Genomic DNA, 19,678 nt, shown 5'->3' on the forward strand with positions numbered 1-19,678 from the left:
CTGACAGAACAGAGATCCATGTGCAGGGGTTCCTGACGGGGTAAACAGTGGGAAGGTCTTGGACTGAGAAGCAGCACATCAGAATTCTAGTCCAATTCTGAGGCCAACGCCCAGATGATGTTTGATAAGTCATTTCCTCCCCTTAAATCTTGGATTATCACATGTTAAATGAGGGTTCTGAACTGTATCATTTATTCTGTTGTGTCCCTTCAGTTGTAATACTTTATGATTTTATGCTTTTATAATGTTACAGTAAATTCTTGAGATGGTGCAGAGGGAATGGATGAAAAATAGCATGACTGGCATAAAAAAAATGGGCCATCCTTTCATCAGAGAGCAAAGGAGAGAACAAGAGGAAGATGAAACATACAAAGCCTGAGACATTGCATTTGGGGGCATGAGACACTGAGCGTCAAAACTGGCTGGATAAGACCACACATAGCCAAAGCAATGCTGAGCAAAAAAAATAAAGCTGGAGGCATAACACTACCTGACTTTAAGCTATACTACAAAGCTATAATAACCAAAACAGTATGGTACTGGCATAAAAACAGACACACTGATCAATGGAATAGAATAGAGAATCCAGAAATCAACCCACACACTTACTGCCATCTGATCTTTGACAAAGGCACCAAGCCTATTCACTGGTGAAGGGACCGCCTCTTCAGCAAATGAATAGAGAATCCAGAAATCAACCCACACACTTACTGCCATCTGATCTTTGACAAAGGCACCAAGCCTATTCACTGGGGAAGGGACTGCCTCTTCAGCAAATGGTGCTGGGATAACTGGATATCCATATGCAGGAGAATGAAACTAGATCCATATCTCTCACCACATACTAAAATCAACTCAAAATGGATTAAGGATTTAAATATACACCTTGAAACAATAAAACTTCTTAAAGAAAACATAGGAGAAACACTTCAGGGAATAGGACTGGACACAGACTTCACGAATACGACCCCAAAAGTACGGGCAACCAAAGGAAAAATAAACAAATGGGATTATATCAAACTAAAAAGCTTCTGCACAGCAAAAGAAACAATTAACAGAGTTAAAAGACAACCAACAGAGTGGGAGAAAATATTTGCAAAATATACATCTGACAAAGGATTAATATCCAGAATATATAAGGAACTCAAACAACTTTACAAGAAAAAAACAAGCAACCCAATTAAAAAATGGGCAAAAGAGCTAAGTAGGCATTTCTCTAAGGAAGATATACAAATGGCCAACAGAAAAAATGCTCAACATCACTCAGCATCCGGGAAATGCAAATCAAAGCCACACTGAGATACCATATCACCCCAGTTAGGATGGCTAAAATCCAAAAGATTCTGAACGATAAATGCTGGTGAGGTTGCGGAGAAAAAAGAACTCTCATACATTGTTGGTGGGACTGCAAAATGGTGCAGCCTCTATGGAAAATGGTATGGAGGTTCCTCAAACAATTGCAGATAGATCTACCATATGACCCAGCTATCCCACTGTTGGGAATATACCCAGAGGAATGGAAATCATCAAGTCAAAGGTATACCTGTTCCCCAATGTTCATCGCAGCACTCTTTACAATAACTAAGAGTGGGAACCAGCCCAAATGTCCATCATCAGATGAGTGGATACGGAAAATGTGGTATATCTACACAATGGAATACTACTCAGCTATAAAAAAGAATGAAATACTGCCATTTGCATCAACATGGATGGACCTTGAGAGAATTATATTAAGTGAAACGAGTCAGGCACAGAAAGAGAAATACCACATGTTCTCACTTATTGGTGGGAGCTAAAAATTAATATATAAATTCACACACACACACACAAAAAAAAAAAAAAAAACGGGGGGGGGGAAGAAGATATAACAATTACAATTCCTTGAAGTTGATACGACAAGCAAACAGAGGGGACATCGGTGTGGGGAGGGGGTGCGGGAGGAGGGAGGGAGGTTTTGGTGAGGGGCAACAATAATCAGCCACAATGTATATTGACAAAATAAAATTTAAAAAATAATAAATAAATAAATAAATAAATAAATAAATAAAATTTTTTAAAAAATTTTAAAAACTGGCTGGATGTTGAGTTGAGGGGAAGAGGATCATTGAAACTGGCTCTTGGGTGTCTCACAATGAGCCATAGGTCAGTGGGGCACTTTTGGCACACAGCCTTTAAAAGCGAAACCTACGTGGGAAGTGTCAAACATTACCAAAGTGCTTTCTGCTCATGGCTTTTATACTTACCTTGGAGAAAGGGAGGAAGGGGAGATGCGTACGGATAAATTAGCTTCCAAATAACATTGTTTACAACCTTATGACCTAAGTTCAGGGTCCATTGAGCAAAAGGCAGAACTTTCAGAATTTCCACAGTACAGAACTGTGAGCTGAAAATTAGATGCACTTTCAGCCTCTTCATTTCTATGACAAACTAAATTATGAACTAGAAATGATGTGTCATTACCTTATGTTTAAGTTTTATGCTGATACTTCTCTACCAGTTTCCAATTCTGGCTTTCAAGGGCTTTATCACATACATTTAAAACAAGAATGTCAGCAAGGTAGATGAAAGGTGCAATTTAGGCTCCTGCATTTCAATGAATTAAACTCAATCTGAACCAGGAAGAAAAAAAAAGAAAGAAAATGATTATGCTGGGCTCCATGTGAAAGTGAGTTCAGAATGTGACGGCACCTTCAACAGACAGCCTGGATGCCTGACCTAGTGACCAGGGCAATGGCTCTGAAACCAAGATACCTTAGCTCCAGTTCTTGCTCTGTTAATAATTAGTGGAGTGACACTATGTGTGCCTCAGTTTACTGATTGTGAAAACTCATAGGACTTACTTCATAAATGAAATCACCTATCTTAGGGGTAACTTCTTGGTGGTAAAGTTGTTTGAGAAAAGTAGAGGATTGAAACAAATGATCTGTTCAGGCTATTTTCAAATTTGTTAGTATTCATTACCTCATTTGTTAAATTTACAAATACATATCCTCCTTCAAAGTGATCAAAGGTTTCAAAAACTTATTAAATATTATTTCTTAAAATAAAACAACCACAGTCTTAGACTATGTTGTTCAAACTACATACAAAGCCTTTCTGAAGTTCTGATATGTCCTTAGAAGCCTCCTGCCCCACCCTGCTCACCACCAATCACAAAATAATGGTCTGAATGTAACCTCTCATTTTAATAGTTTACCCCTTTTGGAGAAACTTTAACCCAGTTGTCAAAGTCCATCATGGACCAGATTCCTGTCCGGGTACAGGTGTGATCAGCCATGACCAAATGTGTGGTTCATTTCCTTTTTTCTGTAGTGGAACAGATTCATCTCTGGGTTGAAACCTACCTTCTCATGTTGCACGTGTGTGTGAGGAAAGCAAAGCTTGTGTTTGAGCTGGTTTTGTCTGCCTGTCTGTTTGATCAGCAATCTCCCATTGCTTACTCAGGTTTGTCTCAGAGAAAGTCCAGGACAGTCTGGAATCCAACCTCAGGGCAAGGTTCTCCCTGTGGTTGAGAAACCGCATGATGAGCCACAGTCAATCTGGAGTTTGAAGCTTGCTTAACTGGGGTCTTTGATGTGTTTGGAGCAGTTGCTGCTTTGGTGCAGATACTTACAACTAAACCATGGAGCCTCAAAGACAGACTGTGAAGGCAATGCTACCATTGTCTCTGGGAAGATTCCACATTTCTGAAGAGTACGGCTTTCTTCTTCCAAGTCCTCTGGTAAGAATAGAGCCTTGGGCCAGGTCAGAATAGGTTTCCTTGGATGCTAGTTTACTCGCACATTTTTAAAAGAAATAATGTAAGTGGTTATTAAGAGAAATGCAATATAGATACGAAAACCACTAACCTAAGTGTAATTACCAACACAATAAAAGTGGCATCTTCCTCAGAGGACAGCTCTTGTTTGTCATGGTTTATTTTAATAGATTGTCAGTTAGGCCAGGAAAATCATAAGCAAATTTGTAGCTATCAAGAAAAAGACAGAATTTAGACATTAACTATATGGACAGACCAGAGCCTCAGCAGCAGTGGCACAGCATTTCCCAGGTATATCCCACCACATGGTGTAAGGTACTAGCAAGGTGTAAGCTCCTCCAAAAGAGAATTAGTGGAATTTCTCAACTGCAGATTCAATCATTTGCACTGGACACATATTTATAACATGGATTCCCCCAGGAGGGTTTATGTAAACTTCTCTGAGTAATCACAACTACTGTCTTGATGTGAATTAATTTATGTTGACCTGTTAATGGGAGAAAAAAGAGAACATGAGGGAACTTGGGTGCTTTTTCAGATGGTGGCGGGAATTTCCAAGGAGGAAAGGACCCCTGAGAACAAACAGTACCTATTTCTTAATTCTGCTTAGGTCTCAGCCTGTTTTGTCAGCTAGCCCTTATCAACACTGTTTTTCTCAGTGAATGTGGTCTGAAGCTTACAATACTAAAACTGTAAGAGTCCTTACAAACCATCTGGTCCCAACCACTTGTTTTCACATTTGGACTAGCTGAATTCTGAGGAAGTGACTCGCCCGAAGTCCTATTAGTGGCAAAAGCAGAATTAATACTCAGGACTCTTTCCATCTTTTTTCTATTACATCATAAATAAGAGCTAAGAACATTTAGTTAAAATCTAGGGATTAACAAAGGCACAATGCTCATTTGGCTGCATAAATTCTTGTTTTATTTGTTTAAAAAAATTAAAAATTTAGGGATTCAATGTTGTAGTCATTGCAAAAATGTATTAGAACAAACTTTCCCACAGCAGCCTAACTTGCCACTCCAGTATGATTAGAGAAGGGTCTGGAATTCAATGAGCTTTTATTGAACACCTATTTTGATGCTTGTTAACTTCTGAGAGGTATTGGAGAGATATAAACCAAATAACAACGATTCACTGCTCTCAAAAGTTCTCTGTGAAGAGCTGTCATTGGTGAGACCAAGTCACAGATCTGCAAGTAACTTGGGCATTGGAAGTGATGACGACAGTGTGTTATGTAAAGTAGGGCTGTAACGTGGATTACCGGACACTGATGCTAGGATGACCAACCACCCCCATTTACTGGGTACTGAACAGATTCCTGAGGTGCGGGACTTCTGGTGCTAACCCGAGAAAGTCTTGGGCAAACCAGAGTGAGTCACTGATTTGCACTTACTAGCACATGTGACCTTGAGTGAATCTCAAACATCCCTGACTCTCAGATTTCACATCTGTTGCCTGGAAATCTAGTGCTATCCCCATGTAATTTCAATAGGGCACGAAAGTGAAAGCACTTTGATAAATCCAGTATAGGTACTGGAAGCTATTCTTCCACACCCACAGTCCAGTGCTTGTTAAAAACGCCATTCTGTAGAAGAATAAAATCCCACAGAAATTAAAAACAAATAGGTAAAATAATGTTTTAGGAAAGTCCATTCTGTGTGTATAACTTGATGTAGGAATAGTGCCATCCTGCCTGGAGCACGAAGAAGGAAGCCTCCCAGGCAGACGCGCCGTGACCGGGAGTGGAGGCCACACCGAGCAGGAGCAGAAACCTTGCAGAGAGCAGAGTGGGTCGGCGGGTCGGCGTCAGGTGGCGTCACAACTGCAGGGTTCTTGTCTTTGTTGCTTCCTTTTCTGTAAATACAACAACCAGATGAGAGACAATAACAGCAGCAAGTTCTTGTGACATTCTGAGCATCTGTGCTGTGGTCTGGGTGACGGACACCCTTAGAAGAAATTCCCGTCCCTGAGCTCACCTAAAAACTTTCCTGGCAAACTGGCCCTGCTCTGTTACAGTCACAGTTACTAACCTCTGGAAATGGACTTCCTTGTTTCAGTTTTGATTTTCCCTCATCTGTGTGAAAGTTTTAAACATCTCCCTTTCTGGGAAGAGGTAGGGGAAGAAAGTTTTCATCAGAATCTGCCCAGGTTACTCCACAGATGGGGAGAGACCTGGTCATCATGTGACTGACTCAGCCTCAGTGCAGCAGCTGATCATGTCCTGGGAAGTCATTGTCAGCTGCTCTTCTCCAAGGCACAGCCAGGCTGGCTTTCCTGTAGTTCAGTGCAGGTGTTGGAAGAGGAGCCAGCCTCCTTTCTACATTCTTTCATGTCCACCAGTCTCAAAGATGTCCTTTCGGCACCTCTTTCAGATACTCTTGTTTTCTTACTGTAAATGGTTACATGAAAGTCTCTCTGAAGAAAACATGGTCAAGCTAATGAATAAGAAAACACTCTGGCTTTGGGGGAGGAAAATGACTCATTTTCAAATATTCTATCCCATTGTTTCTGAAAAATATCAAACATTTCCACCATTTCAGTCTGGAAAATTTATGCCTCACAAACTCATATCCGTAAAGATATCACAAAGTTCTTTGCCAGATTATGTGTGTGTGTTGGGGAGGGGGCATAATTGCTCTTTAGACATAAAGAACACAAGGAAATTAGCTGGGCAGGGAAGGAGGGGCCAAGGTAGAGTAGAGCAGAGATGAGAGTGGAGCACAGCTGAGAAACCTGAAATGCTGGGCTCTGGAATTTGATTTGACACGTCTGTTACAGGACCTGATGCAACTGACATTTGAATAGGGTCCTCACACCAAAATTAGTTGGGGAGTTTTAAAAAATACTGATGCCAGAGCCCACCCAGAACAGTTCATTCAGAATCTCTAAGCTGGGTGGCCCGTGCACTTGAAAGCCAGGTTCACTGGAGCACAGGGCGGAGGCTACCGCCCAGTACAGGCGCCGGACGAGGGCCACGCTTGAGAGGCCGGCGGTGGAGATAAAGGTGCCAGGGCTCGAAGAAACACTGAGAAGGGCTTGAAAGTAGTTTAAATGCAAGAACAAAGAAAAGGAGAAAATTTAGAGAAAACACACCGAGACACGGAAGTTGGAGCAGGGACAGCTGAGACAGTCCTCTGCAAACTGGAATTTTAAACAAAGAAGCCACTTAAAAGCTTTCTCATGTAGGACATCTGAGCTGTAAAGAAACACAGGCAGAGGGGAACTGCTAGATCCTAAGAAAGGGTGCAAAAGTGGGACATTGGAAAACACATATCTGATGCTTTAGTCAGTGAGGTTCAGGGAGTGCCCTGGCTTCCTGGAGCAGCCATAACGATGACCACAAACTTGGTGGCTAAAACAAACAGAAATTTATTCTCTCAGAAGTCTGGAATCAAGATGTCCTCAGGGCCACCTTCCCCCCCCCTTCCCCCTGGGGCTCTGGGGAGGATCTTCCTTGCTTTGTCCATCTCCCGGGGCTCCAGGAGCTCCTTGGCTTGTGGTAGCATTAACCCCAGCACGAGCCCCCCGTCTTTACACGGTCTCCTCTGGGTCTGGGTCTGTTGCCTTCCCTTCTGTGTCTTCTCTTAGCACTAGATTTAGAGCCCGCTCCAATCCAGGATGATCACATCAGCAAAGATGCTTCCTCCAAATAAGGCCACATTTGCAGTGTCCAAGTGGACACGCTGGGGCACTACTCACCCCACTACAGGAAGTGAGGAGAAAAGCCACAGACTGAGGAGTGGAGGAACCTCAGCGACAGCGGCTGAAAGAATTGTCTTGACCTGAGATTCCCCAATGTGACCCTAAAGGCGTGAGAAGGAAAAAGACAATGCGAAGTGAGAATGCAAAATGAAAAATGCACAGGGAGACATGGGCACAGCCAATTGTCAGTGATCACCTTTGTTAGTCTGATGCTCACTCGTGTATAGCAGCATGACCTGGATATCCTGCAGAAAAATCACCCGTGTGCAAGAAATTGTAGCTCTAAGATCAGAGGAAAGCCAAAACAGGAGAAAATATCATATGCCAAAGATCAGGCCCACTTGAGCCCCAGCTCCAGCTTCACTTGTAAGTAATAATGTGACCATAGTTACATGAGAAAGTGGTTTTCTGCCCTGCATACATTTAAAAGGATAGACTAGAATCATGTTTCTGAAACTGAGGCCCGTGAAGTGGGGAGAAAAAAGAGGAGCAAAGACATATTCTTGAGAGTACGTAAAACTAAGAAACTTAATTCTGCCTTTTTATTCTTTGACAATATATAAAAACAAAAATTTTATGACGCAGTAGTAGCTTGCAATTGAAAGACATTTTTATAAAATAAAACTTTAGGTTTTTCTTTTTTTTTTTCTGTTTTTCCAACTGAGGTCTGTGAATCCTTGGGACACTATTCTATGGGATTCGTGAGAAATTTTCCTTTAAGATGATTCTGTATATTGCATTAGTCAAGAAGCTGTAGATCGTAGATATGACCAGATTAATTAATGGCATAGTCAGATTCTATGATAGTCATACGGATTTGAGTTTGATTTCTAGCTAAGCTTCTCATCAGTTTTAAAACTAACAAGTTATATTTAATCTCTTTGAACCTTACTTCCCTTATGTGAAGATAATACTTCATAGGCATGCTACGAGGATTGGATAGGATTATGAAGGTAAGGAGTCGATAAAGATTAGATATTGCTATTGGTAAAGCCCCTTATGATTCTTACAATCTGTGGTTCGCATCTATAACTAAATTCTAGAAATTTTATTTCAACATTCTTTTCTCAAAACTCTGTGAACACTCAGTTATCAAGTCCCCTTTGAACCAACTTTACCATCCTGACGATTTTGTCATAAGTGAGCAAAATATATTTTTGACACATTCTATGCTTGTAAGAGTCATTTTCTTTAACTTTTTGAAAAGTATACTTTGAGATGAAAGTCTAGAAAAAAGAATAAACATAAAACAGGTCATTTGTTTTTATAAAGAAAGGAAAACTGAAGATTTTATTATTTCTGTCCATCCCCTTTCTGGGTCTTTTCATTTTGGGAATGAGGGAAAGAAAACTTCTAAAGTGTTTTCAGTTTTCTGTCGTCTTGCCCAAGCCCCCGTCCCCCCGTGCACGCCAGCCTCAGTCTCCGTGTGCTTGCTCTGAGGAGGTGTTGGACAGTGCACTGACCTTTGAGTCACAGGCGGTTTGGCCTGGCTGCGGACCAAATGTGTAACTGCAGGACAGTCACATGACCTCTCTGGGCTCTAACCTTCTCTATTTCAAGATGGAAATAATGACGCAATACGTCCTAACTCATAACATACACAACACAAATGCAGATATGACAAGGATTTAAGCATCAACAATAAAACTAGAAATACTTTTAAAAAATAATGCTGGGATGAGAAGAGTTTTCTAAGCATGATTTGAAACCCAGAAGCTGGAATAAAATTTGGTCCATTTCACTACTCTGTTAGGAATGGCTGTTTCAAAAACACACACACACACAGAGAAACAATGATCTAAGCACATGAAAAGATTTCCAAGCTCTATCACAGAAATATAAATGTGAAGAATAGAATGGTGGCAAATTAAAAATGATGCAGGTGGTATAGACACAATATAAAATGTCTTAAAAACCGCACAAGAAACTTTGAAAAGTCATCACTGCTAGATGGGGGATGAGAATTCAGATACTCGTATTTTCTATTTTATAAACTTCATGCTTTTGCCCTATGCATGGATTGCGTCATTATAAAATTTTTCTGTAGGGAATTCAAGAAGTAGTTTTCAACCTTTAAATGTGCGTAATCTCCAAACCAGAAATAATCAGAAAATGTTTAAAATACATGTGTCAGGATGACTGTTACAGATTTGTTAATAATTGTACAAAATTATAAGCAATTAGTAATATCCATCAATAGACTATTGGAATACTAGGTAAGGTTGAAAACAGATATGATAGATCTGTATGAACTGACACCAAAAGGGATGTTGTTTAGTGAGAAACTTATCAGCTAATCCTGCCTCCAGCACTGCAACTTAATGAAAATTCTGACAACAAAAACTGGAGACCATCATGTTAAGTGAGGTAAGTCAGGCACACAAAAAGACAAATACTGCATGATATAACTCATATACGGAATCTAAAAAAAAAAAAAAAAAAAAAAAGTGGTTCTCATTAGAAGAAGGGAGTAGAATAAAGGTTACCAGAGGCCGGGATGGGATGGGGGTGGGTAGGAGAAGGGGTGGACTAACGGGTACAGAACCCTGCTGTCTACCCTAAGTGAATCATTGTGCAGTATATGCATGAATTGAAACAATATACTGTACCCCACAAATATGTACAAGTAAATGTTAAAATATTTTGAATAAAATAAGTAAATAAAAGTATTTAAGATAAATTAATACTCTCTTCAATTTGTAGAGGAAAAGCCAAAAAGCAGAGCACATTTTCAGTAGATTATAAAATATCTTTACAATCCTTTCTTCCCTTCTTGATTACTTGCAAGGTTTGTCTTCCTGTCACGGACTTTCAGCTTCAGCGTGCGCCTGAATCATCTGGAGGGCTTGTTAAAACACCCAGCTAGGCCCTACCTGCAGTTTCTGATTCAGTAGATCTTTAGGGGGAGGGTGGGCCAAGACTTTGCATTTCTAAAAAGTTCCCAAGTGATGCTGGCAAGCTCATGGTTTTCCTGTGTTTGTGGGGTGATTCAGAAGTCCAAGCACTAGAACATCTTTGAAAAGGATTGGATGAAAAAAAGGGGGGGAGGGGGGCTTTCCTCTAGGATCTAAAGGAAAAGAAAAAGTAGATATTGTAAATATTTAAAAATAGAGTGCAGCTTAGATTGAGACAAAACAAAGCATGTAGGAATTTCCATGCAAGCCAGGAAGCAAAAGTCCAGGATGCTCTAGCTCTCAGAATGTGATTCCTTATCTAGGCATGAGAGAAGGAAAGACAAGTGATAATTTAGTTATAGCTCTTTTTCTTAAAACCCACTTTAAAGGGGCCCCCTTAATACTACAGTGACTCTGCATCTTTGATTTTCTGTTACAGAATTAATTTCAAATATTCTACTCTATCATTTCTGTAACTGCATTCAGTTTTTGCTCATGCAGCATGTGCATGGTACAGACGAGATGAAAAGCAGGCCACTGGTCTTGGTCTGTTCACCACGAATCCCTCTGCCTTCACTCCTGCCGGCCTTCTCTCCCTGCCTCCCCTCTGTAGATTCCCAAACTTGTAGCAATTCTCTCATTAGCTTTCTTCGACTCTGCACCTACACTGAGTTTTGCTGGAGAAAATTACACCATCAGGCTTATAAACATTTTCCTGCCTGGGGAAGAAGCCCGGGGAGCAGAGTGGACTCTACGTGCCAGAAGCCGAGACACTGTGTGAGGATCACACGAGGAGAGAGCACAATGCAGTTTCCTCCGTATGGATAGCCCGGTCCAGTAAAGATACAAAACTTTGGTGTAATTGTATTTGTTGCGAGAGCTAGTAAAGGTGCCAGTTTGTCCTAGTGGGGCCAAGGGAAAAGCTCCTCTTCACCCCTGAAGTTTCGTTAATAAAGATCACTGACAAATTTAGATCAATATGAAGAAAAGGCATAACAAGTTTTATTATGTAACTTGCTGGGGGGGGGGAGAATGTATGGGGGAATCACAAGTAATGTCCCAATTTTCCACTGAGGTACAGATATTTTACCCATCTGTGTTAGTCCGTTTTGTGTTGCTATAATAGAAATTTATAATAGAAACTACTCTGAGACAGAGTAATTTATAAGGAAAAGAGGTTTATTTGGCTTACGATTCTGGGACAGCTGCATCTGGCACAGGCCTCAGGCTGCTTCTACTCATGGTGGAAAGTGGCAGGCAGCTGGCAGGTACAACAGATAACATGGTGAGAGGAGAAGAAAGAAAGAGAGAGAGAGAGAGAGGGAAGGTGCCAGGGTCTTTTAAACAACCAGCTCGCGTGGGAACTAATAGAGCGAGATCTCACTCATTAATCCCCCCTCCCCCAGGGAGAGCATTAATCCATTCATGAGGGATCCGCCCCCATGACTCAATGAGTTTCCAACACTGCCACATTGGGGATCCGATTTCCACGAGTTCTGGGAGGACAATATATCCAAACTCCATCACCATCTCCATAGGGAAGGGGAGATAGGGGTGTAGGATTCAATGATTCTTAGGGGATGCAATGGGCCTGGAGCACATACAATGGCCTGGACAAAGTCTATCTGGCCACAGAGCAGATAGTGACTGATAAATGATTCTCTTCAAAATACTGAATGGGCAGAAATAGAAGGCAGTGGTCTGGGTAAAAAGTTAGTCCAGGTGTGTGCATGGACTCGTCTTCCTTCCTGTGATGTGAGTTAGGTTAGTGAGAACTCAGGGAAAGGACCTTAGGTCACTGTCATCTTCCTTGGTGGGTCTGGACTTTAGGCAGGTGAGGGACCAGCTTCATCCTGTGCTATGGAGTGTGACAGAGGATTGAGGGACAGGAGGGGGTATGGGGGAGTCAGACCTTGAGGCTGTGTCTTTATTCCAGCATGTCAAAGCACCATATTTTGGGGTAACAGCTTTATGCATCCCAATACTTTCTATGAACACCCAAATCTGTAGCACTGTACAAAAATTATATTTGGTGTAGTCTTATTTGTTGTTAAAGCTAATAAAATGTGCCCAGTTTGTCCTGAACTGATTCGGGGTCAAAGATAGAAAGATGACAATTAAGGTAAGTCTAATTTTCAGAGATTGTGAATGGCATGTTGGATTTGCCAAGGTTATGAATTAACTAGGATTCTGAATCCGGGTTTATCTTAGATACTGAGGGCTAGAGGTCCTCCAACAAGAGACTATGGGTAACTGATAGATCTATACCTTTCCAAATTTATAGTTTTCACACTTCTGTGGGTTCTCAGTGTAGCTTCTTTTTTTGATTTTTTTCTTTTGTTTTTATTAAAATGTATTGATAATAGATATTTTCTGGGTACAGAGTTATATTTTAATACATGTATACAATATGTGATGATCAAATCAGAGTAATCAGCATATTCATCATTACGAAACTTAATCATTTCTGTGTGATCATTTGATCTCTCCTAGCGATTTGATAGCATGCAGCAAATTGTTATCAGTTACAGACCCCTGGCTTGACTGTTCACCAGCAGAACTTTGTCCCTGTGCATCTGCTTTGTGTCCACTAACCAGCCTCTCCCCACCCCCCTCCCCATCCCCTTCCCTGCTTTGGTGACCACAGTAGCTTCAATATCATTTGTATTTGTTTAGGTTTAGTTGGCCGTTCCTTTCCCCTTTGTAATTAATTTAACACCTACGCCTGTCCTACCTACAACCTGATCTTCACTCCCATTTGCTGAGAAGTTAAATTCATTAAGACTGAGCTGCTTCAAACTCCGGCTCTCTCCACCTCCTCACACCTTCCTCTGCTCCTTCAAGGCCAGACACTCTGTCGAGCTCCTGCTCTCCTTGCCCCCCTCACCATCTTCTGCCTGTGATTCCTCCCTCTCCTTTACCTTCAATCTCTCCCCCTTGCAATAGCGGATTATCAACTGCCCGAGTTTCTCGCTCTTAACAGATCACTCTCCAACACAAGCGTCCCCTTTGCTAATGCCTTAGCACTGTCTTTAAAAAGTAACCTATATATTTTTCTATTTTGTTATTTCCTCAAAGCACTAAAATTTGAACTCTGCTTCTATGACCCTGACCTAAATATCTGTGCCATGAATATAGAGAGAATATATTTGTGACTTCCTAGTTTCGTTTTGTTTTTTAAAGGGAGAAATTTTACTTCAACTTTCTAATGAAGCGTTTGAACTTCTGATGATTTCCCACTTCCATGAAATCCTCCAATGTCTTGACAGCTATAGGGCCATTCTATTCTGGCTCAAAAGTCCTATAATTTAAAAATATATAAATTTCAACTTACACGTTGTAATGGTACATACTTGTGGAGTATAATCTGATATTCTGGTACATATGCATGTTGTATAGTAATCGGTCAGGGTAGTTAATGTATCCGTCTCTCATGCATTTAGCTCTAAGAGAGTTCTAAGACTCTCTTACCGCACTGCTGAATTTGGTTCCCCTACCCACCTGTGAGCGTTCCCCAGGGTGCTAATCCAGGCTTCCTTTAAAGTTTGCTTCACACATTCTCCTGAATGAGTTACATGCTCCCGTAGTTTTAACCACAAGGTGGAGTTTTTACTGAAGTTATGCTTCCTGATATTTCTAATATGACTTTTCTCCTGAACTTCGAACAATATATCTAACTGCTCAGTGCACAGTCATATTTTTAGATTCCACAGGTATTTTAAGCTCAATATATTTGAAAATAAATTCACTGTTTTTATGCTCACTCTTTAACTTTGACCATCATCTCTGTTTCAGTCTGTGTTCCTGTCCACTAATTAGATCACCTAATTCACAAACATGGAAGTCACCCTCAGTTCCTCTTCTTCTTAACCCAGAGACACAACATTCAGTTGTGCAGGTTAAACACAGACACACATACACATACACACAAAAGGCCTAGATCGTGGGGATAAATCAGGGTTGGCAAACTTTTTCTAAAAGGCCAAATAGTAAGTCATTTAAGCTTTGCAACCTGCCAACTGTACTGCTGTAATGAGAAAGCAGCCATAGACAATGTGCAAACAGATGAGAGTGGCTGGGTTCCAATAAAAATTCACAAAAATAAACATAATATGCCATCCCCTGGGTTAGAGCTGGGGGAACTGAAACCCAGACTATGTCCTACTTGGCTAAAACACAGGTCCAGAATGGACACGCAAATGGTGCTATGTGGGCTAAGGATCTCTTGCCTTAAGCTCCCTCCCCCAAATTTAATCCTCACATTGTTTCAATTTTATTTTTCAAATATATCTTGAATATATACCTTCTCCTTTCTAACTTCACTGTCATTGCCTAAGTTTAGCCCTTGAACAGTATTTCAAAGGCTTCCTAATCTGACTGTGAGTCTCAAAAGACTACTGACAAAATTATCTTCCTAAAATTCAAATCAAACCAACATCACCAACTTACATAAAGAAAAAACTCCCATATATTCTACACAAAGCACATCTGACCTAACTTTTTAGACTTATCTCTCATCCTTTCTCTTGAGCATTCTAGCAGCACCAAGTCATTTGTAGTTCCAAAAAGCACACATTTCTGTCTCTCTGCTTCTCTTACCGTTCCTTCGAATTTCCACTGAGAAAAGTCACTTCCTTTTCTCAGTCAAAACTAGGCTCAGCTGTCATATTTCTCTGCATAATTTCCTTTGGTTCCACACAAGAGCTGACAGAATTAACCTCTTCTTCTTTGCAGGTTCTTAGGCTTACGCCTGCATCAGTATTATCTAACTACATTTCTTCTCCCTTACTAGACCATATGCTCCTTAATGACAAGAACTGTATTTTAGTCACCTGTGTATCTGCTCTGGGCCTAGCATATAGTGAACTCCCAGTGTTCATGGAACTGAACTGACTTGAATTCTCCTGAAGACTGAAATCCAAAAGCAGCTACTCCCAGAAGGTGCTTTCCAGAGAGGTCTAAATTATTGACATGCTTCTGTTTTCAATGCAGAAAGAACTTCCAGATCCTTACAGGCCTTGGATGGAAATTGCCAACGACCTTCCTCACCTGATTGAGAGTCACCAGCTTCGCGCTCATGTGACCAAGGTAGCCTCTTTATACTCTTCTCTTCATCCCCTTCTCTTCACCATCTTGTTTTGATCCTCGTACGAAGTTTCTTTTCTCGGCCTTGTGAAAATGAGCCAATTGACCTGGGCAACCGTTCACTGCCATTGCGGTTGTCACCAAAGCTGCCTCGTCCTTCCTGAATGACAGAAGAACACGTTCTTGACACAACACGGAAGTTTCTGTAAAGCTTCCAGAGCCTGCATAAAATAATGCCGGGTGTGTATTAAGCACTCACCAAATGTCTGCTTAAAGAAGCTGGCTGGGAATTGTAAACAAGCCACTCGAGAAGAGGCAGCCTGGGAAAGACAAACCTGGAAATTCTCGGGGTCCTCAATCCTGGGTCTACCCTGATTTTGTTGTGGTGGAATCACAGAATGGTTGAATTTCTGACTTACAAATCAGGGCTGGCCACGGGTTCTGCAGAAATCACTGATCAATCTGTAAATACCATAGAAGCATTTGCATATACTTATGTACCTGATGAGCAACACATGGTAAAATGAGCAACTTTTTGTAAGAGTAGGTGAGAAACAATGAAACCTCTTGGTTTCATAAAAACTGACATCACCCCACATAGAATGATAAGAAAGTGTCATAGGAAGAACAGAACATGGATTCTGATTTAGGAAGACCTGGGTTTGAATCTTGGTTTAGTAGCCATGTAACCTTCAGAAAGTTATTTAACTCTGTGATCCCACTTCTTTATTTATAAAACGGGAGAAATTCTGCTCTCATAGTACTGCCGTGAGGACTAAATGACTTTGGGTGTCCCTTTCATAGTTCTTGCTATATAACAGTAATGTGGAGTGCCACATAATTTCAGAAGTACAAGAAAGGTTTTTTTCCCCCTCCAAAATTCTCCTTTGATGATATATTCATATTTAATATGCATAATTACAAATTCATTTAAAAATACTTATTGCATGCCCACTGTGTGCAAGGCACCAGATTAAGAACCCTGTGAAAGATGAATGAGAAACTGTCTACAATGTCTTTGAAGACAGCAAACTAGTAATTTCTTTGCTTGATGTATAAAAAGTTTCATTGACATGACCAAAGAAATATAGAAAAAAGAAAGAAAAAGAAAATATCTCTAAGTCCAGGAAAACAGGGGAAAGTGCCAATAACAGAATAAAAACTTTAAGGATTTTTAGACCATATTAAGAAAGTTGTGGGTCAGATAAACGAATGAGTTTATATACCATGCAAAGCATTCAACCAAAGTGAAAGACGACACCCCTCGAGTCCCTCTTCGCCCCCTCACAATAGCACAAAATCAAAGCAAGGGGGCATCTGGGACAGTTGGCAGAAGGACAAAATAGAAGCCCATTAGGGAACTCTGGGGCCCTCGCACTAGCGTCTCCTCAGGCTGTATTTGACTGAACTACTTTAAATGAAGAAAAAGAATTCTTAATTTGGGACTCCTCATAGCACAGCATTGAAATCAATCCCTTAACATTTGTACTGGTTCAATAGTGCCACTGCAGAATTTCTGTCCATGCAGAACTTGTGGAAGCGGCCTTATTTGGAAATAGGGTCTTTGCAGATGTAAACAAGTTAAGAAGAGGTCATACTATATTCAGGTACACCCTAGATCCAGTATGACTGTTGCCCTTACAAAAAGAGGAAAATGTGGACACAGAGACATAGACACACAGGGGGGAACCCCACGTGAAGGTGGGGGCAGAGATTGGAGTGATGTATCTGCAAGCCAAGCTACAGCAAGGGCTGTTGGCACAACCACCAGATGCTTAATGAGAAACATGTAAAGATTCTCTCTCAGAGCCTCCAGAAGAAATCAGCCCTGCTGTAACCTTATTTTTGAACTTCTATCTTCCGTAACTGTGAGAAAGTAAATTTCTGTTTTAAGTCACCCAGTTTGTGGTAATTTATGATGGCAGCCACAGGGAACTAATACAACACTGTTGGCCTCTCTTCCTACTTGTAATTACTTATAAAACATCTAACTAGATAAAACCACGTTCAGGTTTCACCACCAAAGGCTGAGACTGAGTCAGTTAGAAATCACTAGGGAGGAACAAATGTGATAGTTTCTAAAACCATACACAGAGCTGTCAAAATGTTAGTGGAGTAATCATCAAGAAAGACAAGGTTCAGTCAGTGAGTACCCACACCTGTCAAACGCCTTGTCACAAGAGATGAGTAATTACCTGCTCATGTCCCCAAAGTCATTTATGATTCAGAACAAATTGGTTTAGAAATAAAATATAATTAATATTTTTAATCACCTGTGGAAAAAGTATTAATAGTAATTCTTTAATAATATATCTTTTCAATGCGTCTCACTATAATATAAATAATGTTTAGATGATGTTCAAAATAAATGTCAAAAAGCAAATGATAAAATACAGAAACATTTAGAACATTTCTGCCAGAGATAGATTAAGATCCATAACACAAAATGTGTTCCACCAAATCAATGAGGTGAATGATCAATAGGAAAAAATAGCAAAGAATATAAATAATTAAGTTATAGAAAGAAGCTTTCAAATTGATAATAAACATGCAAAAATGTTCAATCCCAAGAATAAACCAAAAATTCAAGTGAAAACAACAAAATATCTGTTTTGGGCTATTATACTGACAACAATTTTTTAAAAAGTTAGCATAGTGCTAGTCCAGATGTGGAGGGACAAAAGCATGTTGAAAGCAGGAGAGCAAACAGGTGCAATCTTTCTGGCAAGCAATTTCACAACATCCAATAAATTTTGATCCATCCATTCCATTTTTATGCATTTATTTTACAGAAATACTTGTTTAACAGGGCAAAGATGAAAAAGAATAGTATTTATTTCAGCATAATAATAGCTAAATAAAAAAGAAAAAATATAAAAAATCACCTGAATTTTCATTAATAAGTAGATTTATTAAATAAATGAAAATTATGCAGCTATTAAATGACAATGTATGTGTATGTCTCTCTGTGCCCTCTCTCAATGTATATCTTTGCTATATAGTTTACTGGAAAAAGGTGTATAACAGTACCTATATCTTTAATGTATATAAATCTATATTATGTGCATAATTATATAAAATGTACATATTATATCTATAAATATTTATTTAAAATGTTTTAAGAAGAAATGAAGCTAAACTCTTTCTGCTAAGTACTTACTTTCCATCTTATAATAAAACAGAAATGTGGAATCAAGTTCGTCACCTTAATCAGAGGAGATATTAAGTGCATGACTCACTCTGTCCCTAACCTTTTCACCTTTGCTTGTAGGAGGAAAAAGGTCCCACCGCAGAGGTGTGTCTGTTTTTTTGTTTCTGTTTTTTCCTTTTAATCCCTTTGTTTATTATTTGTATGTCTGCTTGGAGGGGCCAGGCTGGGGCCTCCGGAATGTGCAGAAAGCTTCCAGAAAAACATTTTTCAGCTTGGACCTTATTCCTTTACCTGCGGCTGCCCTGAGGTAGCTGTGGCAACTGAGCACTTGAAATGTGGCTGGGACAAATTAAGAAGACAGACACGGGATTTTGAAGGCTTCGAAAAAAAAAAAAGATCAACTGAAAAATATTTCAATATTTTTACATTGATTACATGTCGATAATAGTATTTATATATTGGCTTAGGAAAGTTATATTGTTGGAACTAATCTCACATGTTTCTTTCTTACGGGTGTGTGTGTGTGTGTGTGTGTGTGTGTGTGTGTGTGTGTGTGTGTGTGTGTGTGTGTGTGTGTGTCTGTGTGTGTCTGTGTGTGTGTGTGTGTGTGTGTGTGTGTGTGTGGCTGCTGGAGAATTTAAAACGAAGCACGTGGCTCGCACGTTTCCGTGGGCAGTGCTGACGCGAGGGGAGGTCAGGACCGTGACTGGGAGACCGGGCTCAGCCCCCGGCTCTGCGGCCCGGGACAAACACGCTAACCTGCGTGAGTCTCGGTTCTGTCCTCTGACGGAATACAATACAGTCTTGCGCCGGAGGCTTGTAGCATTGCGCTTGGACACTCGTTAGTAACAGCCCTGCAATGAGTGCTTCATAAACGTCTGTGGCTGTGGGCGCCGCCGGCTGTGACTTGGGCGACGGATCCGCGCGGTGGCGCAGAGGGGAGCCCGGCCCAGGGGGACAGGAGGGAGAGCCCGGCCCAGGGGGACAGCGGGGACAGAGCCCAGCCCAGGGGGACAGGAGGGAGAGCCCGGCCCAGCAGCTGCCGGGCGGCGCTCGAGCCCTGCCGGCCTGTCCTGGGCGCCAGGG

The 19,678-nt window shown here is 40.7% G+C and overlaps 1 protein-coding gene and 1 long non-coding RNA gene across 2 annotated transcripts in view; one reads left to right on the plus strand and one right to left on the minus strand.

Annotated features, from left to right (window-relative positions):
- Positions 1-3,622: 3,622 nt before the first annotated feature.
- Positions 3,623-19,678, plus strand: part of IDO2 (indoleamine 2,3-dioxygenase 2) — a 39,004-nt gene continuing 22,948 nt past the window's right edge. The window contains exons 1-2 of the mRNA XM_063080158.1: positions 3,623-3,721; positions 15,349-15,444. Coding sequence (XP_062936228.1) covers positions 3,623-3,721; positions 15,349-15,444 — 195 coding nt within the window. The remainder of the gene's footprint in view (positions 3,722-15,348; positions 15,445-19,678) is intronic.
- LOC134364120 (uncharacterized) lies at positions 4,659-5,929 on the minus strand. The gene is made up of 2 exons (XR_010021805.1): positions 5,791-5,929; positions 4,659-5,614 (listed from the first exon to the last, which is right to left on the minus strand). It is a non-coding gene; the product is annotated as an uncharacterized LOC134364120 (long non-coding RNA).

Source organism: Cynocephalus volans, chromosome 15, assembly GCF_027409185.1.
Source record: "Cynocephalus volans isolate mCynVol1 chromosome 15, mCynVol1.pri, whole genome shotgun sequence".
In the NCBI taxonomy this organism is placed as follows: Eukaryota; Metazoa; Chordata; class Mammalia; order Dermoptera; family Cynocephalidae; genus Cynocephalus; species Cynocephalus volans.